Raw genomic sequence first — 21,719 nt, forward strand, 5'->3', positions numbered from 1 at the left:
GCCTCCCCCCATTGTCCAAGTACAACGTGTACATGAGATTAGCTGACCCTCCCCCCATTGTCCAACATGTGTACATGAAATTAGCTGAGCCTCCCCCCATTGTCCAAGTACAACATGTGTACATGAGATTAGCTGACCCTCCCCCCATTGTCCAACATGTGTACATGAAATTAGCTGAGCCTCCCCCCATTGTCCAAGTACCACATGTGTACATGAGATTAGCTGAGCCTCCCCCCATTGTCCAAGTACCACATGTGTACATGAGATTAGCTGAGCCTCCCCCCATTGTCCAACATGTGTACATGAGATTAGCTGAGCCTCCCCCCATTGTCCAACATGTGTACATGAGATTAGCTGAGCCTCCCCCCATTGTCCAAGTACAACGTGTACATGAGATTAGCTGACCCTCCCCCCATTGTCCAACATGTGTACATGAAATTAGCTGAGCCTCCCCCCATTGTCCAAGTACAACATGTGTACATGAGATTAGCTGAGCCTCCCCCCATTGTCCAACATGTGTACATGAGATTAGCTGAGCCTCCCCCCATTGTCCAACATGTGTACATGAGATTAGCTGAGCCTCCCCGCATTGTCCAAGTACAACATGTGTACATGAGATTAGCTGAGCCTCCCCCCATTGTCCAACATGTGTACATGAGATTAGCTGAGCCTCCCCCCATTGTCCAAGTACAACGTGTACATGAGATTAGCTGACCCTCCCCCCATTGTCCAACATGTGTACATGAAATTAGCTGAGCCTCCCCCCATTGTCCAAGTACAACATGTGTACATGAGATTAGCTGACCCTCCCCCCATTGTCCAACATGTGTACATGAAATTAGCTGAGCCTCCCCCCATTGTCCAAGTACCACATGTGTACATGAGATTAGCTGACCCTCCCCCCATTGTCCAACATGTGTACATGAGATTAGCTGAGCCTCCCCCCATTGTCCAAGTACCACATGTGTACATGAGATTAGCTGAGCCTCCCCCATTGTCCAACATGTGTACATGAGATTAGCTGAGCCTCCCCCCATTGTCCAACATGTGTACATGAGATTAGCTGAGCCTCCCCCCATTGTCCAACATGTGTACATGAGATTAGCTGAGCCTCCCCCATTGTCCAAGTACAACATGTGCACATGAGATTAGCTGAGCCTCCCCCCATTGTCCAACATGTGTACATGAGATTAGCTGAGCCTCCCCCCATTGTCCAAGTACAACGTGTACATGAGATTAGCTGACCCTCCCCCCATTGTCCAACATGTGTACATGAAATTAGCTGAGCCTCCCCCCATTGTCCAAGTACAACATGTGTACATGAGATTAGCTGACCCTCCCCCCATTGTCCAACATGTGTACATGAAATTAGCTGAGCCTCCCCCCATTGTCCAAGTACCACATGTGTACATGAGATTAGCTGACCCTCCCCCCATTGTCCAACATGTGTACATGAGATTAGCTGAGCCTCCCCCCATTGTCCAAGTACCACATGTGTACATGAGATTAGCTGAGCCTCCCCCATTGTCCAACATGTGTACATGAGATTAGCTGAGCCTCCCCCCATTGTCCAACATGTGTACATGAGATTAGCTGAGCCTCCCCCCATTGTCCAACATGTGTACATGAGATTAGCTGAGCCTCCCCGCATTGTCCAAGTACAACATGTGTACATGAGATTAGCTGAGCCTCCCCCCATTGTCCAACATGTGTACATGAGATTAGCTGAGCCTCCCCGCATTGTCCAAGTACAACATGTGTACATGAGATTAGCTGAGCCTACCCCCATTGTCCAAGTACAACATGTGTACATGAGATTAGCTGACCCTCCCCCCATTGTCCAAGTACATGTGTACATGAGATTAGCTGAGCCTCCACCCACCCACCCACCGCGCTCTCTCCCCCCAACACACAGTGACCACAAACCCTCCATCCTACCACACCATGTGAACCAACTACACCACACACCGGCCTCCCAAGTCAATTCTGTATAAATTCACAGAGATTATGTCCCATTTAAAAGCCTAACAGCCCACGGATAAAAGCTATTTTTCAGCCTGTTGGTACGGCTGGCTATACTCCTATATCTCAATGACAACAACAACAACAACAACAACAAACAACAACAATAATAATTAATAATAATAATAATAATAATTAATAATAATAATAATAATAATAATAATAATAATAATAATAATAATAATAATAATAATAATAATAATAATAATAATAATAATAATAATAATAATAGTAAAAGTGGGAAGGTACCTTGGAGGTCATCTAGTCCAACCCCCTGCTCGGGCAGGACAGCCCTACGCCATTTCAGACAAATGGCTGTCCAGAAGGAAGGATCAAATAAAAGGGAGGGTAAGCGAAGGGATCCTGCGCGCTTCCCTCCCTCCGGGCGCGGCCAAAGGCTGGAGCTTCACGGGGGACCCGGACACCTGGGATGGGGGGGCCACTTTCGCTCTCAAGACTCCCTGGCTGTCTCCGTGTCCCGACCGCTGCTTCCCCTTCTCGACCGAGCTGCCGACGTTCCGAGTCCAACGTCACAGAGGAAGGAGCGGGAGACGCCCCTCAGTTTCCCCCCCCCCCCACGCCCCACTCCGCCTTTCGCGTCCCGACTCCGTTGCGGGGCAGCAGCCTCCGTTTGAGCGCACCGGAGCCTTCTGGAATGGTAGAGGTTCTCCTGCTTGAACCGGGGGGGGGGCGGGTTGGGGGGCGGGGGTCTGGACTAGAAGACCTTCAAGGTCCTTTCCAGATTCTATTCTATTCCATTCCTATTCTATTCCATATTCTATTCCATATTCTGTTCTATTCTATTTTATTCTATTCTATATTCTGTATTCTATATTCTGTTCTATTCTATGCTATTCCTACTCCTACTCCTACTCCTACTCCTACTCTATTCTATTCTATTCTATTCTATTCTATTCTATTCTATTCTATTCTATTCTATTCTATTCTATTCTATTCTATTCTATTCTATTCCTATTTTCTATATTCTATTCTATTCTATTCTGTATTCTGTATTCTGTTCTATGCTACTCCTACTCCTACTCCTACTTCTATTCTATTCTATTCTATTCTATTCTATTCTATTCTATTCTATTCTATTCTATTCTATTCTATTCTATTCTATTCTATTCTAGTGTATATTCTATATTCTATATTCTATATTCTATCTATATTCTATATTCTGTTCTGTTCTGTTCCATTCCTATTCTATTCTATATTCTATTCTATTCTATTCTATTCTATTCTATTCTATTCTATTCTATTCTATTCTATTCTATTCTATTCTTATCCTATCCTATCCTATCCTATCCTATCCTATCCTATCCTATCCTATCCTATCCTATCCTATCCTATCCTATCCTATCCTATCCTAATATTCTCAGGGTCCCACCGGTAAGAGATTGCCGGCGGGTAACACCCAGGGATAGAGCCTTCTCAGTGGGGGCGCCTGCCCTTTGGAACCAGCTGCCAGTGGAGCTGAGGACTGCCCCCGACCTCCGTTCTTTCCCCCGGGGCCTGAAGACCTGGCTCTTCGAGCTCTCTGGCCCAGGCTGAGGATCAATCTGATTTTAACTGGGGTTTTATTTGACACGGGCACATACAATTTTTTCTTTTTAAATCTGTTTTAACTTTTGTATTTTGGTTTTTTAATTACCCTGTAAACCGCCCTGAGTCCTTCGGGAAAGGGCGGTATAGAAATGTAATAAAATAAATAAATAAATAAATAAATAAATAAATTCTATTCTATCCTTATTCCATTCTATTCTATTCTATGATCCGGGAATGGGGGGGGAGGGGGAGAGGTCTGATTTGGAAGCATCGCTGCTATAGACAGGAAGGCGGTGCAGAGAGTGGTGAGGAGGGCAGAAAAAGTTATTGGCAGTTCACTCCCTTCCATCCAGGACGTGGCATATAAGCAATGCTTGAGCAAAGTCCACAGGATTGTCTGGGATGCTACACATCCTGTTCACCACCTGTTTTCCTTGTTGCCTTCTGGGAGGAGGGGGCTTCATGCTATCCGAAGCAGAACATCCAGATTCTGTCCCATACAACACCAACCTTGTGAATTCTCAAGTTTCCTATTTCCGCTATGTATTCAGAATGGACAGTGATTAATATTTATACATCTATGTATGGGTTAGTTAGGGTTATGTATGGGCGCAGGTGTGTGTGTCCATTTATCTGTCCGTCTGTCTCTGTGTTATGTATTTTTCTCATTAGATACATTCTTTTGAGAGCAGGCAACGGAATTTCATCTTTAATGTGGGCCAGTGTGCTCACAGTAAAAAAAAATACAATAAAGGTTATCTTATATTCATGCTAATCTGGAGAAAAGAGGGATTAGGGGAGACAGGATGGCTGTATTCCGCTATTTGAGGGGCTGCCACAAAGAAGTGGGGGGCAACTTATTTTCCAAAGCACCAGAAGGCAAAAGAAGAAACAATGGATGGAAACTAATCAAGGAGAGAAGCAACCTGGAATTATGGAGAAACTTCCTGACAGTTAGAACAATTAATCAGTGGAACAACCTACCTCCAGAAGTGGTGAATGCTCCAACACTGGAAGTTTTTAAGAAGAGCCATCTGTCCAAAATGGTATAGGCATTATGGAGAAACTTCCTGGCAGTGAGGACAATTAACCAGTGGAACAGCTTGCCTTCAGAAGTCGTGGGTGCTCCATCCCTGGAGGTCTTTAAGTAAAGACTGGACAGCCACTTGTGTGGAATGGTATAAGCTCTCCTACCTGAGCAGGGGATTGGACTAGAAGACCTCCAAGGTCCTTCCAGGTCTATTCTGAATTGAATTGAAATTTAGCACACAGTGGTTGCTGTAGCTATTATGCATTGCACCTACTAGTGGGTTTATCACTGGCTAATCTGGGAACAGCCCAATTTAATATATTTTAATGTATATAGGGACGTGGTGGCTCAGTGGGTTAGGATGCTGAGCTTGTCGATCAGAAGGTCGGCAGTTTAGCGGGTCGAATCCCAAGTGCCGCATAACAGAGTGAGCGCCTGTTACTCGTCCCAGCTTCTGCCAACCTAGCAGTTCGAAAGCACGTAAAAATGCAAGTAGAAAAATAGGGACCACTACGGTGGGAAGGTAACAGCGTTCCGTGCGCCTTTGGCGTCTAGTCATGCCGGCCACATGACCATGGAGACGTCCTCGGACAAGCGCTGGCTCTTCGGCTTTGAAATGGAGATGAGCACTGGCCCCTAGAGTCGGAAACGACTAGCACGCATGTGCGGGGGAACCACTACCTTTACCTTATTGAAAGGGGTGGAGGTGAAGAACTTTCCTGAGCCTGACTGGGTGTTCAGGGCTGAGCTGGAGAGTGTGCAAAACCTCCACTCCCAGAATGAGTCGTAAATGACTAGCACGCATGTGTGGGGGAATCTTTACCTGTACCTAATGTATGTACTTCTAGAACAATTTTTATTTGTATATTGATGCAGTTCCCCTTCACAAAGAGGCTTCTTGGATGAGAAGCGAAACATCTTCAAAAAAAAAAAAAAAACCAAGGGAAGTCCAATTGCCTCTTCGAAAAGCATCTTTGGGACAACCGTGACCTGGATAACTGAGAATCTCCACAGACTTCCCTAGAGGAGTATTAGGCACGGGTAACCAAGACCAGCAGTTGAGGTCCGTGTAATCAAAGCGTGTGGTCCTCAATGGAACTGCATCTACATGGAAGGAAGTGTGTAGTGGGGTGCCCCAGGGCTCTGTTCTGGGCCCAGTGCTCTTCAACATCTTCATCAACGATTTGGATGAGGGGATAGATGGGGAACTCATCAGATTTGCAGACGACACCAAGCTGGCAGAAATAGCCAATACTCCAGAAGATAGGCTTAAGATACAGAAGGATCTGGACAGACTCGAACACTGGGCACTATCTAACAAAATGAAATTCAGTGGTGAAAAAAGTAAGGTTCTACACTTAGGCAGGAAAAAATCAAATGCGCAGGTATAGTATAGGTGGTACCTTGCTCAATAGTAGTAACTGTGAGAGGGATCTCGGAGTCCTAGTAGACAATCACTTCAATATGAGCCAGCCGTGTGCTGCAGCTGCCAAAAAAGCCAACACAGTGCTAGGCTGCATTAACAGAGGGATAGAATCAAGATCACGTGAAGTGTTAATACCACTTTACAATGCCTTGGTAAGGCCACACCTGGAATACTGCATCCAGTTTTTGTCAACACGATGTAAAAAAGATGTTGAGACTCTAGAAAGGGTACAGAGAAGAGCAACAAAGATGATTAGGGGGCTGGAGGCTAAAACATATAGGGAACGGTTGCTGGAATTGGGTATGTGTAGTTTAATGAAGAGAAGGGTGAGGGGTGACATGATAGCAGTGTTCCAATATCTCAGGGGCTGCCACAAAGAAGAGGGAGTCAAGCTATTCTCCAAAGCACCTGAAAGCAGGACAAGAAGCAATGGATGGAAACTAGTCAAGGAGAGAAGCAACCTAGAACTAAGGAGAAACTTCCTGACAGTTACAACAATTAACCAGTGGAACAACCTGCTTCCAGATGTGGTGAATGCTCCAACACTGGAGGTTTTTAAGAAGAGACTGGACAGCCATTTGCCTGAAATGGTATAAGGTTTCCTGCCTGAGCAGGGGGTTGGACTAGATGACCTCCAAGGTCCCTTCCAACTTTATTATTATTATTATTATTATTATTATTATTATTATTATTATTATTATTATTATTATTACGCCACCTATATACCAGGATCTGTTCTACTTACAGTTCAAGCTCAATTGGCCCTTGATAAGGGTCAGTGGAATTCACTGGGGTGTGTGACCCTTTTCGATGGAGATTCTCAATCATACAGGTCAGGGGTCTTCAAAAATGGCCCTTTGATGACTTGTGGACTTCAACTCCCAGAATTCCTCGGCCTGCATGCCTGGCTGAGGAATTCTGGGAGTTGAAGTCCACAAGTCATCAAAGGGCCAAGTTTGAAGTCCCCCTGATCCAGGTCCTGGTTGTCGCAAAGGCGCTTTTCCAAAAGGCAACTGGACTTTCTTGGGGGTTTTTTCCCCCCTTCAAAATGTTTTGCTTCTCATGGAAGAACTGAAGGCGGCTTCTTGGATGAGAAGTGAAAAGTGTTTAAGTTAACAAAACAAAACAAGGAAGAGCCTTGGTGGAGCAGTGGGCTGATGCCTCCTTAAGTAACACCAGCTGCCTGCAATTAGTGCAGGTTCACATCCCACCAGGCTCAAGGTTGACTCAGCCTTCCATCCTTCCAAGGTAAGTAAAATGAGGACCCAGATTGTTGGGGGCAATTAAGCTGACTTTGTAATAATGCCGCTTGGGGTGTGTGTGTGGAAGCCCTAACAAGCAGGCATATACATAGAATGAAGGCTACTGCTAAGCTTGTAAGCCACCCTGAGTCTTCGGAGAAGTGCGGGATATAAATGGAATTTTTTTAAAAAAAGTTCTTTTGAACAGCCCCTTTGGGACAAAGTGATGACTTGCTTAAACCCACCTTCCAGCTCAGCTTGTTGGATCTCCTACAAGGTGGTCCACAGGTCCCCTCAATGGACCCCTGGGGGGCTCCTAACTCCTGGAAGAGCTCCCTCCCCAATTTGGTGCCCCCTCCCACTGTCACCAACTTCCAGGAAGTTGTTAAAGGCAGCTGTTCTCAGAAGCTGTTCTGGAGATGAACACCTGGGCTGTCTCTCCCTCCGTTGTTCTTTCTTTGTTCTTTCTTTGTTGCAAAACTGTGTTGATGTTTAATTCGTGGGAAAAGAAATAGGGTGATACCAGACAGTGCACGAAGCAAAGGACATGAGGATGCCCCCCCACTCCACTCTCATTCCTGGGAAAACAAATCAACTGAAGAAGGAATTATGTCCTAGATTTTTTTATTGTACCAAAGAGCTTTCTATTTCTTAGGGTTTTTTCAGTCTCCAAGCACAAGATGCCTTAGAAAATCTTGATTCTAGAAAAGTGTTTAAAGAAAGTTTAGCTTTATTTTTTATTTTTTTTTAAAAAAAAAGGGTGGAAGAAAGAGTATTTTTTTCTAGTAAGGTCGAACAATTGGAAAGAATAGAATTAACTTTGTTAAGAAAAAGGGTGATCGTTTGCAAAGGTGATTAGGTGCAAAGAGAAATAATGTGCTATTTCCACAGCAAGGAAGATTTTAAACAAGGGTTAAATTGATCGTTCGATTCAAAGTGGAGAAGACTGTTAAGGAATTTGTTGTGCAGAGGTCTCCTTGTGCTACTAAAGAGTTGCACAGACAAGGAAGGGTACTGAGAGCAGTAAGAGTCACACACAGGAGTACACTGAGTTGTAAAAGCAAAAAGTATTTTACTTTTGAGGTGGTGTAAAAACAAAAATGCACAGTCAAAAAATAAACAGTCAAAGTAACAATCCAAATACAAAGTCTTCTTACCGGTCCAGAGGTCAATACACAGTTCAGGTTTACAACAGTAGTAAACCAACAGCAGAGCAAAAACAGTAATAGTAGAGAGCAGTGAATTCAGAGAGAGAGAGAAGCTACGTTCCTAGCTTCCTCTTATGGCCATGAGAACACTTACACACCCATTGGCCAATTAACTTCTTAAAGTCATAACATTATGGTTAATATATTTTCAACCCAACATTGTAGGCTAGCATCATATGCCTAACAAAGACATTGGAGTATTTTTTTATTTTTTAAAATTTGGATACCACTTCGGGATGTTGTGCTCGTGATGAAAAAAAGATGAAATTTTGACTTTGGTTTTGTCGATTAGAGAGACTTGTCGCTACAGAAATGGCTAGTCATATATTAATGTGCAAAAGCAAAAAGTTGAGGATGGAGTGTTTTAATCTTGTACTGTACTAAAAGAGTCGGAAGTCAACACCTTTTTTTTTTCTTTTTCCCCTTGTACCCCACACCTACTTTCCCCCCTTTTCTTTCCCTTAATCTCCTATTTCTATTTTTTCTTTGTATTTTATATATTGAATAAAATTTAATAGAAAAAACCAACCCTCCAAGTACAGAGAGAGAGAGAGAGAGACCTGAAGACTAAGGCAAAACAAACTCCAGGACAGGCCCCCGCACGAACCGTCTTCTTTGGTTACTTTAAGACTTATGGACTTCAACTCCCAGAATTCCTCAGCCAGCATAGAGTTCTGGGAGTTGAAGTCCACAACTCTTAAAACTGTCGGGTTTGGAGACCCCGGTCCTAACGACTCTCTTCCCCAGAGGAAGAAAGCGACCAATGCCCCCACCTGAACCCTTGAGATCCCTTCACAGTTGGGGGGGTGGGGGGTAGAAGGAGGCAAGCAGATCCTCGTAATTTCGTTCTGGCGAAGGAGCTACTTTTCCCACGGATGATTCCATTCAGCGTTGTGGAGGGAGAGAGGAGTGGGGGAGGAAGAACGAACGGAAGCCTCCAAAGCAGGGGGGGGTGTCTTCAAACGTGGCCCTTTTATGACTTGTGGACTTCAGCTCCCAGAATTCCTCAGCCTGGCACGCTTCCTGGGGAATTCTGGGAGTTGAAGTCCAGAAGTCAACAAAAGGGCCAAGTTTGAACACACACACACACGCACACACACACACCTCACTCTAAAGGGTGAAAGTGGGAAAGGAAAAGGACTGGATCAGATTAGAGTACTGCGAAAATGTTATTATCCCGCAAAGAAAACGGGGAGTTCTCTTACCTCTCTAGACCAAATTATATGTTCTGTACCAGCCTGCTACCGGCCCTGCAGAAAAGGCAACCCCTTTACAAACGGCAAGAGGCTGGAATTACGCCTGCCAAATTTATTACTACAAAAACAAACAAGACATGAACCAAGAAACAGGAGCTTTAAGAAACACTATCCGAGCGGTTGCCTTCAGCAAACCAGCCCTCCCCACACATTCCCCTTATATAGAGTTCAGGGCGTGGCTTCTCTCTGCCTCCTTCCGAGAAGCCCCATTGCCTTCCTCTGTTTACTCCTAATTGACTGCCTCCTGCATAGGGCGTCCTTGAACAGGGCCAGCTGTGGGTCATCTTCATCCACACTGTCAGGCTCACACAGCTGGGTCTCTGTGGTGACCAAGTGGGAGGGGCCTGGCTGAGGGCTATCATCAGCAAGATCTTCAACCCCCTCAGCAAGGTCTTCAACACCCCACTACTCCTCTGAGTCATCCGACCCAACTGCCAAACCCACAGGCTGACCCTGAATCACAACATTATACTGGAATTCCCGAGGATGTCTCCGGAGGACACAAAGAAAATGGGAAATAAAACAGCACTAAAAGCTACCCACTGGATTCCGCCGACAAGCTCCCCAGAAGCCGCAGGAAGTGGAGGGTGGTGGTGGAGATCACTTGGAGGGGCCACGCCAGAAGAAATACGTAGGAGGGCAAATGAGAGAGAGAGAGTGCAGGTGTCTTTAATTGCAGGTTCCAAGATGTGCACGTATGGAGGGTGAGGTCGCTGCACTGGGCGCGCCTCCTATTCCCAGGCTGGTCATCCAGACGGACCCTGGCGAGCAATGGGGCAGCGCTGGGGGCTTTCACACCGGAGGTCTGTAGTGATGAGTTTCTGGAAGGATTTGGAATAGGGGGAAAGGGGAAGAAGCAAAAAGGGTGGGACAGCACATCTCCTCTCTTCCCAGCTCCTCGGCCAGCTTCCTTCTCCGGCGCTTCACTGTATAGAGCAGGGATAGGCAACCTTGGCTCTTTTATGACCTTGTGGACTTCCGTACCCAGAATTCCAGAAACAGCCAGGCTGACTTAGGAATTCTGGGAGTTGAAGTCCACAAGTCCTAAAAGAGCCAAGGTTGCCTAGTCCTGGAACTACAGAGCAGGGGTTGGACTAGAAGACCTCCAGAGTCCCTTCCAACTGTGTTATCCTGTTCTGTTCTGTTCTCTGGCAAGAAGGGCCTGCACAGCCAGATGCTGGGAAGGGCCACTGTGTCTTCCCCACCCCCAAGAGCGCCATCTTGTTCTCCTTGACCCGGGGGCCAGGACAGCCGAGGCAGCATCAAAGTGGGCTCCACGAAGCTGCCCTGGACTCTGGTGTTTTGTAGGCCAAGGTGCCAAGTTCTAAGTTTCTGCAGTCTGGGCAGCCCAGGCTGAAGCCCCCACCCCTAGCCCAGCAAAGTGTATTTCTCAACTCGGCCTACTTCACAGGATTGTTGTGGGGAAAAATCAGAAGGAATGCTTTTTACAATCTGGAGAATCCTGGAGGACCGGAGGCATTGCAAGGGGGCGGCTGGGGTGTGTGTGCAACAGAGTGTTTGCAGACGGGGGGGGCAGGCGAGGCAAGCCCCTAAGAAAAGGCTGTTGCTTTCTTTGATGCCCCCCCCCCTCAGAGCATGGAGCCTTGGGGAAAGTCAGGGGGCTGGGCCGGAAAGGGCTTTGGAAGGGAATCCCCCCCTCCCTGGGTCAGAACCAGAACTGGAGGACTACTCCATGGCCTTTGTCCCCAGGGCTAGCTGGGCCCTGCCTGAGGGTTCCTCTCTTTCCACACTTAAAACAGGTCTTTCTAGACACCTGGGAGTCTCTTCCTGCCTGGGGCATTCTGGGAGTTGAAGTCCACATGGCTGAATGTTGCCAAGGTTGAGAACCAGGGCTCTAGAGTAGACAACCCCTGTTTGTTTTTCTTCTGGCACTGCTGGGTTGTTGTTGTTGTGTTGTTGTTGTTGTTGTTTACTTAGGATGTTTTGGAGGACTTTGGTGGTTTAGATCTAGAGCTGGTCTTTCTCTGGCCTGAGCCCCATGCCACGTTTTCCATTGGGAATGCTCCCTTCCTTCTTGGTTCCAGAAGGACGACGCAAGGGCTCCTGGGTAACTCCGAGTGCTTTGCAGTCCATAGGATGCCTTGTGGTTCAGAGAGAGAGAGAGAGAGAAAATGGAGGAAATCAACATCCCCGTTTGCATGGGGGGGACGTGTTTCTTCTCCCCCTGGCTCTCTTGTCCCCCCACTGCAAGCTTGACGGGCATGAGGGGAAGCAGTCAAAGAGGAAGGGAGGATTGCAAGCCCCCCCCACTGCACAAAAAACTGCTGGTGCCCCCCCCTCACTTCTCCCCCAGGGTTCCCCTGTGCCTCCAGCTCATCCTGGCCAAGGAGCCTTTTTTCCCTGGATAGCCCCAGCTTCCCTTTTCCTTCTCCCCCTCCCCTCCAGTCCTTCCTGGACAGAAATCCCCCATTTCACCAGGGTGCCCCAATTCCTGCTCTGGGCCCCTTCCCCATTTCTCTCTCCTGCCTCGGAGCTGATGGGCCAGAGAGGCTGAGCTGAACGGGATCTTCCCCTGCAGAGCAACCCATCCGAGGAAGCCCCGGATCCCCACCTGACTCCCTTGGAAACACTCTGAGGATTAATTCCCCACCTCCAACAATCCTGCTGGTCTTGGTTGTCAGGTATACCCGAAGCCCAGAGTATTGTGCCTTAAATAGCAGCAACAATCGGCGACAATCACACTCACCCGTGATGTTTGCGGCAACAACAGCGATTGCGTCTCGTCGTCTGTATTGTGCACGGGGGAAGGAGGAGCACTTTCTGAAGGAGTCGGCTTATGGTAGGGCGCCACTACCTGATAGACATTATTTCCACATTTCTTACACTGACCTGACAGATGGCAAAAAGAGAAGACAGTTTATTTCGGGGCAGCAACTCCCGCTTGAGCTGGAGAAGGATTTATCCTGAACACCTGCATTGAACCGCCATCATTTACTTTACAACAATGATGCCAAACGTCCGGCAATCTAGTTGTTAATACAGGAGAGATGGTGTCTCCCCACATACTCTGGGCTCAGAAGTTCTTAATTCAACCGCCGTAACTTTTGTGACGTAATCCTAACCTTGCCAGATCTAAGAACCAGCAACTTTTGGCTGATCTTGAAAGACAAGTCTGGGCCTGGCTGGGTCAGAGAACCACAAGGAAGTCAAAAGGCCCGTCCTGGAAGAAGGAAGGGGCAAAGCACTTCCAAATCCTCTCTGAGAAAATCACAAGGAAGTGCTGAGACGCACATGGTGAAACTCAACGGAAGAGACACGTCCTGCCTCCTTCCTCCCTCTTGTGTCTCTTGCTCCAATTAGGAGCAGCAGAAGAAGCAGCTTTCACCACTGGGCCTTCCTGCCTCCTCTCGCCTGTCCCCAGGTGTGATTGCAAGCGGGGGTAGAGGGCATGGGCCCCTCCCTCCATGGACCTCCCCTCCCATCAGAGCTTCCCTTTGCCAGGAGACATGGCAAATAGACCTCCTTCGGGGACAGGATTATGGGATTTCCAGCACTTCCCAGATCATGTCCTGGACTCCTGAGCTCCTCTGAAGAAAGTCCATTCAGGCCAAAGAGTTTTCCTCCCAGACAAGAGATTTGCAGGGAATGGGAAAGTGGCTGCATATCTTCTTCCTTCCTTCCTGATCCATGTTCAAAACGCTGTTTGTGGGGGAGGGTCTTGTGGGGGCTCCTGGCTGCAACTCTTTCCCATCCACACCAGCTCAGCTAACCCAGAAAGACACAGGAGGGTGTGCTTGTTTCACTTACAGATCAGGAAGAAAATTCCAAGTCCCAAGATTGAGTCAGCCACAATCACCAGAAAAATCCACCAGCCTATGGCTAAAGGAGGAGAAAGATGGTTTTGATTAGATAGATGGTGAGTTCCTGGAAGTGGAGATGCTGAACAATGGCCAGAGAACAAGTCTCATTGGACTCGATTGGTTTGATGCCTTAGGCCAGACATGTCAAACACAAGGCCCGGGGGCCAGATCCGGCCCGCGAAGTGGTTTCATGCGGCCCACGAAGCCATCCTGGAAACAGTGAGGGAACGGCCCCCACTGCCTTGGCCCTGGCCCAGAGACCCTCCTTCTGCCAGAGACCCTCAGATCTGTCCCACTCCTGCCCAGGCCCCCCATAGGCACCCTTGATGCGAACAATGTAGAACTGGCCATGCCCACCCAGTAGGCCATATACACTCTAGCCACGCCCACCCAGTAGGCCACGCCCACCCAGGTCATACCCACCCGGCCCCCTGAGGGCAACTGCAATGCTGATGCGGCCCTCAATGAAATTGAGTTTGACACCCCTGCCTTAGGCATTCAGATTACTGGTATCAACCGGACACAAGCTGCAAACCTATATCATTCAAGCTAGACCCCAACGTAGTTCCGTCCTCTAATGGTCAAGCTGAACGTATGGTGAGGACAATGAAGGAATCCTGTTGTGATTCAGGGTCTGCCTGTGGGTTCGGCAGTTGGGTTCAGAGGAGGAGGAGGAGGGGGGTGTTGGAGAGCTTGCTGAGGATAGTATTGAGGCTCCACAGAGCCCTCAGCCAGGCCCCTCTCATCTGGTTACAACACAGACCCAGCTGTGTGAGCCTGACAGCGTGGATGAAGATGACCCACAGCTGGCCCTGTTCAAGGACGCCCGACGCAGGAGGCAGTCAATCAGGAGTAAACAGAGGAAGGCAATGGGCAGTGGCGTAGCGTGGGGGGTGCAGGGGGTGCCGGCCGCACCGGGCGCAACATCTGGGGGGGCGCTCGCACTTGCAGCTCTCTGCCCCTGCCTGGCTCACTCACTCTCTCTCACTGCAGTGCTGGCTGTGCGAATCCAATCCGAGCCGCCGGGTCGCCACCCACTGTGGAGGGGGGGTGCCAGGCGTGCGGTGCGGTGCGGAGAAAGAGCGAGGGACTATCTGGGGGAGGGACAGTGCAGCGGCCGGGTGCTTGCCCCGGGTGCTGACAACCCACGCTACGCCACTGGCAATGGGGCACCTCGGAAGGAGGCAGAGAGAAGCCACGCCTTGAACTGTTTAAAAGGGGAATGTGTGGGAGGGCTGGTTTGCTGAAGGCAACCGTTTGAATAGCTCCTGTTTCATGGTTCGTGTTTTGTTTTGCTCTGTTTGCTTTTGTGTCCATAAATTTGGCAGGCTTAGTTCCAGCCTCTTACCTTCTTGTAAAGGGGTTGTCCCTGCCTTTTCTGCAGGGCCGGTAGTAGGCTGGTACAGAACAAATCCCTTAAAAGCATAGTAACAGGGGACTGGCATCACAGACTGGCAGATTTTTTACTTTGCCAGCATTCTACGCCCTGCACTGCTACAGGCAAAAGTCCTGCAGAACTTCATTGGGGGAGGCGACTGATCACTAAACTGGACAGGTTGCATCCAGATAGAGTGGCAGCAGAAGCCTCTTGACCAAAACCCCCAAGGGGGCTGCACATGGGTGACTGGGTATGGGCCAGAAACTATGGACATGGGAATCTGTGGGTTCCTAGTAAAATTACCAAATCATCTGGTCCCCTGTCTTATGAAGTGGGGCTGCAGGGAGGGCGAGTTGTCAGACGCCACATTGATCAACTCAGAAAACGGTTTTCAGAATGGCCACTAAGCAAGGACTGCGTCATAAGTCCCTCCCAAGGTCCCCAAACTTGCAGTCAAGCCAGCTCATAAATGGACTCTCAAGACTCTTCCCTCATAACAAATGAGGAACTGGGCATAGAAGAGGGGAGTCCAGAAATGCAACATGGATCCCCTGAAGGAGCAAGTCGACCAGACTTCAACAGCCACTGTACCTACTTTGCTGATCAGTCTGACTCTGGGGTGGGCCAACCTGGAGAGGCCAGCCAGAGAGCATCCAATTCCTTTGACTCAGGTGCATCAAAGGACAGTGGTCTACCTGGCCTGCTGGGTAAGCTGATAGACCACAAAGTGACTGGAACTCCGAGGTGTTCCACAAGGGCTCGCAAGCCTCCTTCTTATCTTGCTGATTACGTTGTAAAATAAAGAACTATAATGTTGTCTGTACTGTAACTTGTCACTGTACTAAAACTGAAGCTATGATGTTAACTGTCTAGTGTACTGTCCATGAAAGCCTATTCATTCAGATGCTGTGATGTTAACTCTTGTAACTTGTATTGTTTTTCATTTAAGGTTACTATGATGTTAAGTCTTGTTAATTGTAGTAGGCCAACTATTGCTATGATGTTGTCTGGGAGGGGATGGGTGTTATTTATTGGGCTCAATTTGTAATACCACGTGGTTAGCTGGAGCAGCTAACGGCTCTCCAGCTACCCAGACTCCAGGTCTCCAGTGCTGCTATTGGCTGTCTCTAGGCGGCAATGGTTGCTTTAAACCTATTGGCTGCCGCCTAGGGGCTAGCTAGGCTATAAACTGCTGCTAGTTGCAGCCCAATTCTCAGTTCAGACTTTGCAAGCAATAAACCATGAGCTTTCCTGAACTCACTTGCCTCGTCTTCTTTCCTGCGCAAATAACCCGCGACGTAACACCCACTACCACTTATTTTCAACCATTTGTCTAAAATCTACTTCTAATGCCAGACCCTCCCAGCCTCTCACCTGTTTCCTCCTTCCAGGCCAAGACCAGGGGCTCCTGCAAACCCTGGTGCTCCAGGCGACACCGAAAACGGTCCCGCTCCTTGGGATGAATCTCAATGCTGAGCCAGAAATAATAGGTCCCATCCGAGTTGGGGGCCACGTTCCTAGGGAGGGTCTTGTTTTTCCAGATCTCTCCATCCCTCGTCCAGGTGGCCTGGATCTCCTTGGGGTAGAAGCCAAAGGCTTGGCAGATGAGGACCTCCAGGCTGACATCCACCACCTTGCGAGTCACCTTCCCCACCGGGGGCTCTGCAGAAACAGCAACAACACAAATCCCAGGATTTCGAGAGTTTCTGGCAAAGCGATTTAAATAGCAAGACCACCTTGGGCCATCCTCTCCCTCCGCTCCCTCTCCTTGCCTCGAGATGTGGGAGCCCCTAAAATGGGGCATTGGGGTTCTTTAGATTAAGCTTTGAAAGGGATACAGAGAATTTGGGGTAATGTTCTCACATTGGCCAACGTATTCCCCAATATTTTTTTTAATCCCATTTATATCCCGCCCTTCTCCGAAGACTCAGGGCAGCTTACAATTTTTAAGCACAAACCAATGTGCTTAGCAATAGCCTTCATTCTATGTATATGCCTGCTTATTAGGGCTTTCACACACACCCCAAGCGGCATTATTACAAAGTCATCTTATTGCCCCCAACAATCTGGGTCCTTATTTTACCTACCTCGGAAGGATGGAAGGCTGAGTCAACCTTGAGCCTGGTGGGATGCGAACCTGCACTAATTGCAGGCAACTGGTGTTACTTAAGGAGGCATTAGCCCACTGCTCCACCAAGGCTCTTTGTTGGTTTGATTCAATTTTAAGCCCCCAAATCGAATTTGTTCAAGTTGTTCGGATGGAAATCAGGAAGAGGCTGATCATTTCCTTCCCACCCAAAGGTTCGTTTCTTCTGCTTTGCAATCCCGGGGAAATAGAGCGAGACCTTCGGCATGAATTGCTTGCTCAGTTTTTTTTTAATTAAAAGTATTTATTTTGGGGTGGGGGGTGGGGGGCACTGAAGATTATTTTCCTTCTGCAGTGTGATGTGGGATATTTCCTGACCCCTTTCCGTCAATATTTTTAAAAAGTAGCCGGGCTGTTTAGGAGAAAAACAATATGGGAAGGGGGGAGCATAGAGAAACGTGCTCAGTGGAGACCCCCTTTTGCCACTCACCGATCCTCTGCAAAGTCTTGTTCCTGTAGGACAGGTATCTATGCAGCCAGTCAATGCAGGTCTCCTCCAGGAAGAATTTGTTTCTCTCGGACCATCCCGGGTCATCCTCCCACTTCCTCTTGAACTTCTTGGCCTGGGGCTGAGCTGGCACCCAAGTGATGGTATCCTTGTCAAAGCTGATGAAGTCCATCCCATCGTAGCCATAGCGGAAAAACCCTCCTGTGCTCCCCTCGTCCATGAGCTCACAGCCCCAAACCACCTGCCAGGTGTGAAGCTCTAAAGGAGACGCAGAGGGGGTGGGTGTGAATGAAAAGGGTCCAAGATTCCTCTCCCTAGACAGCCTTAGAGTCTTCCCCCCCCCTTCCCACCTGGGGGGAGAAATCAGATTTCTCCTTCCCCTCTTTATCACCCAAGGAGAAACATCTTTGACTTCAATTAACCCTGTTTGGATGGCCTCAGGCCATGAAGAATTTCTAGGTGAGGGAGAAATTCAGGTGTGTGTGTGTGTGTGTGTGTGTGTGTGTGTGTGTGTGTGGCCAGAGGGGGGCGGGTTGTCTTTCCTTTGCAGGAAACAAAACCTCACAATTACGGTACATCCCCTGCAATCATCGGAGACCAAAGATGGCACTGCCTCTGCTCACCTCCAGCACGGCGACCCCATTTTGATAACTTCAGATCGGTCCTGAAGACCCACTCAGGGGACAGAAAAGCATCCTTCTCCATCTCCTCCATCCAGGGCACCAAAGGCTCCATCTTCCTGGTGAGGTTGTCATAGCGAGCGATGGGCTGGTCGTCCAGATAGCTCCTAATGGAGAACTTGGGCAGGTTCTGGCTGGGCTCCGGCAGATGCAGGTAGAAGTAGCACAGGGAGTGTGCGGGAGAGCCTGGAGAGGGAGGAGGGAGAAAAGCAGAATTTGGGGGAGGGGTTATGGTCTGCCCTGAAGCTTCAGTCCCTCTGACATTTGGTCATTCAGCAAACCCCACCACATTGGATCCACCTCTTTCTGCCCTGAGTTTAAACCCAAAGAGGGAAACCCCAGCATCCCTTAGAATAGAATAGACCTGGAAGGGACCTTGGAGGTCATCTAGTCCAACCCCCTGCTCAGGCAGGAAACCCTATACCATTTCAGACAAATGGTTGTCCAGTCTCATGTTAAAAACCTCCAGTGTTGGAGCATTCACAGCTTCTGGAGGCAGGTGGTTCCACTGACTAATTGTTCTCACTGTCAGGAAATTCCTCCTTTGTTCTAGGCTGCTTCTCTCCTTGACTAGTTTCCATCCCTTGTCCTGCCTTCAGGTGCTTGGGCTGTCCAAATGCCGGCCCGCAGGCCAGATGCGTCATCCGGAAGCCACGCCCACTCCATTGCCGGCAATGGCGAAAAGGCTCCGATACATTGTGTGACGTGACATCGCGGGTTTGACACGTCTGCACCATGACTTCCTCTTTTGGGGGCAACCCCTGAGATATTGGAAGGCTGCTATCATGTCACCCCTCGTCCTTGTCTTCACTAAACTAGACATACCCAATTCCAGGAACCGTTCCATATATGTTTTAGCCTCCAGTCCCTTGATCATCTTTGTTGCTCTTCTCTGCACTCTTTCTAGAGTCTCAAAATCTTTTTTACATCCTGGTGACCAAAACTGGATGCAGTATTCCAAGTGTGGCCTTACCGAGGCATTGTAAAGTGGTATGAAGACTTCACGAGATCTTGATTCTCTCCCTCTGTTCATGCAGCCTAGCACTCTCTTGGCTTTTTTGGCAGCTGCAGCACACGGCTGACTCCTATTTAAGTGATTGTCCACTAGGACTCCAAGATCCCTCTCACAGTAACTACTATTGAGCAAGGTACCCCCTATACCAGTCATGGCGAACCTTTTAGAGATTGAGTGCCCAAACTGCAACCCAAAACCCACTTACGTATTGTCAGATGCCAGGTGGGCATGGCCCATTGGGTGGGTGTGGCCCATTGGGTGGTAATGACAGACTGGGTGGGATTAAAAAGTTCAATCGATCAATTCCAACTTTGCGAGATCTTTTTTTTCCCCCGCGAGAAGTTGAAATTGATTGATTGATTGATTGAACCTCTCTTTTTTTGCACATGGCGGTGGAGGCCTAAAGTGAAAAGGTTTTATGAAACCCAGCTGAAGGCCTAGGACTGGGGCGACGGCGCATGCGCCCACAGAGAGGGCTCTGCACGCCACCTGTGGCGTGCGTGCCATAGGTTCGCCACCATGGCCCTATACTATACCTGTACATTTGGTTTTTCTTGCCTAAATGTAGAAACTTACTTTTTTCACCACTGAATTTCATTCAGTGGCTGACCCTGAAAAACAGCTGGGAAGTCCACGTCGGATTAGGGTGCTGATGGGCTTCTCTGGGCTTCTGGGTTCCCAGTCAGCTGCTTGTGTGTGTAACCCTGATCGCAACCCCCTTGCTAACTCTGGAGAGAGTCAATGGGACCCAATTCCCATGGAAATCAACAAGTGAGTTGGAGAACTGGGTCTTCCCCAGAGGGGCGATCACCATCGGATTTTTCCAGCTGATCAACCACCGCAAAGGTTGCTGACCGGGGTGGAGCGGTTCCATCCCCTCCCACATCTTATTGACACACAGCAGCCTCCCCGCCTCCCGCCCCCGAACAAAGTGGTTGGCCGCATCTGGGTAAGATGCTCTTGCTGCTCCACTGGGCCCTCGGAGTTCCCAGCCTGCTGTTTGAGGGCCTGACCTCCATGGCGACACCCCCCTCCCCCGTCCCTGTCCACCTTTGGGAAGTGTCAGGTCGACCCTAGTTTTGTGGAAATTATCAAGCGAGTTAAAGCCACGATTGCGACCCAGGGTGGAAATCTTTCCAAGCATGGATAAAGTTTACTGATCAGGGTGGAGATGGCCGGTCGGCGGGAGCCGGATGCTAAGGACCTGGCCCCATTGCCCAGGCAGGAGTGGGGAAGGTCACGGAGAAGGAGAGAAGGGCTGAAGCCAGAAAGGTCTCTTTTCACTTTCACTTTCTGTTCTGGCAGAAATTCAGTTGGGAGCTGATTACAAATCGGTTACTCAAGTTTTTTTTTAAAAAAAGGCTTTTATTGGTTTTTATAAGGATAGGGAGGAAAAAGGGGTGGGGGTGGGGATTGGGGTTAGAATACAGGGAAGGTTGGGCTAGGGCAGTGATGGAGAACCTTTGAGAGACCAGAGTGCCCAAACTGCAACCCAAAACCCACTTATGTAATCTCGGGTGCCGGGTGGGTGTGGCCAGTTGGGTGGGTGTGGCCCACTTGGTGGACATGGCTGCGGTGGTAACGGCAGACTGGGTGGGACTAAAAAGTTCAATCAATCGATTCCAACTTTGCGAGATCTTTTTTTTCCCCGCAAGAAGTTGAAATTGATTGATTGAACCTTTTTTTTGTGTGCACATGGCGGTGGAGGCCTAAAGTGAAAAGGTTTTATAAAACTCAGCTAAAGGCCTAGGACTGGGGCAACGGCACACATGCCCACAGAGAAGGCTCTGCGTGCCACCATAGGTTCGCCACCGCGGGGCTAGGGATTGGGGTTTCCCCTGATAACATTCAATGTTTAAAGAAAATACTAAGTTGTGCAGAAATGGATAGATCAACTTTAGAGATTAACGAGAAAGAGGATTCAGTTTACTACAGAAGTTGGACTAAATTTTATCAACGGCTAGATAACCGTAGTAGAGAGAAAGGAAGGCGATATGTATTTTAGTAAGAAAAATATTATGGATTGAAAACTTAATGTTTTTTTATTATAATTTACTATATTCATGATTGCTATCAATCATTAACTCTAATAGTCTCATTTATAGACATGTGCCCAGACAATATGCTGGTTACTAAAGTTTTTTAACCAGAGTCGCTGAAGCGCAAGAGAAGGAAGATTTTTTTTTTCCTTTTGGGAAAGGAGTTTGGGACTGAGAGGGAATTGGGGGGGGGAGAGAAAGACCCAGCCCAGGACATGCGCTCCCCCCCCATCAACTGGCCAGCATTACTTTCTATCAAGCTTGCTGCCAGCTGCCGTGTAAATGGTGGGGGGCGGTGGAACTACAGGCATTTGGGGGCGGGAAGCATACAGGTGATGGAAGTGTAAACTGGGGGAGCTGGTGGGAAAGACTGGGCTCATGGGAGGCGGAGAGGCCAAAGTGATCTACCTCAAATTTTCAAGGTCAACCGTCCTGGGAGGGTCATGCAGGGAGGCGGTGCA

At 48.5% G+C, this 21,719-nt stretch overlaps 1 protein-coding gene across 1 annotated transcript in view; it reads right to left on the reverse strand.

Annotated features, from left to right (window-relative positions):
* LOC310635918 (zinc-alpha-2-glycoprotein-like) overlaps positions 1–21,719 on the reverse strand; it is a 203,616-nt gene that overhangs the window by 18,822 nt on the left and 163,075 nt on the right. Inside the window, exons 4-7 of the mRNA XM_083355303.1 lie at positions 16,305–16,592; positions 13,500–13,571; positions 12,439–12,581; positions 11,506–11,832 (exon numbers count right to left, since the gene is read on the reverse strand). Coding sequence (XP_083211429.1) covers positions 11,662–11,832; positions 12,439–12,581; positions 13,500–13,571; positions 16,305–16,592 — 674 coding nt within the window. The 3' untranslated portion in view covers positions 11,506–11,661. The remainder of the gene's footprint in view (positions 1–11,505; positions 11,833–12,438; positions 12,582–13,499; positions 13,572–16,304; positions 16,593–21,719) is intronic.

This window comes from Vipera ursinii, assembly GCF_947247035.1.
Source record: "Vipera ursinii genome assembly, chromosome: 2".
Taxonomy (NCBI): Eukaryota; Metazoa; Chordata; class Lepidosauria; order Squamata; family Viperidae; genus Vipera; species Vipera ursinii.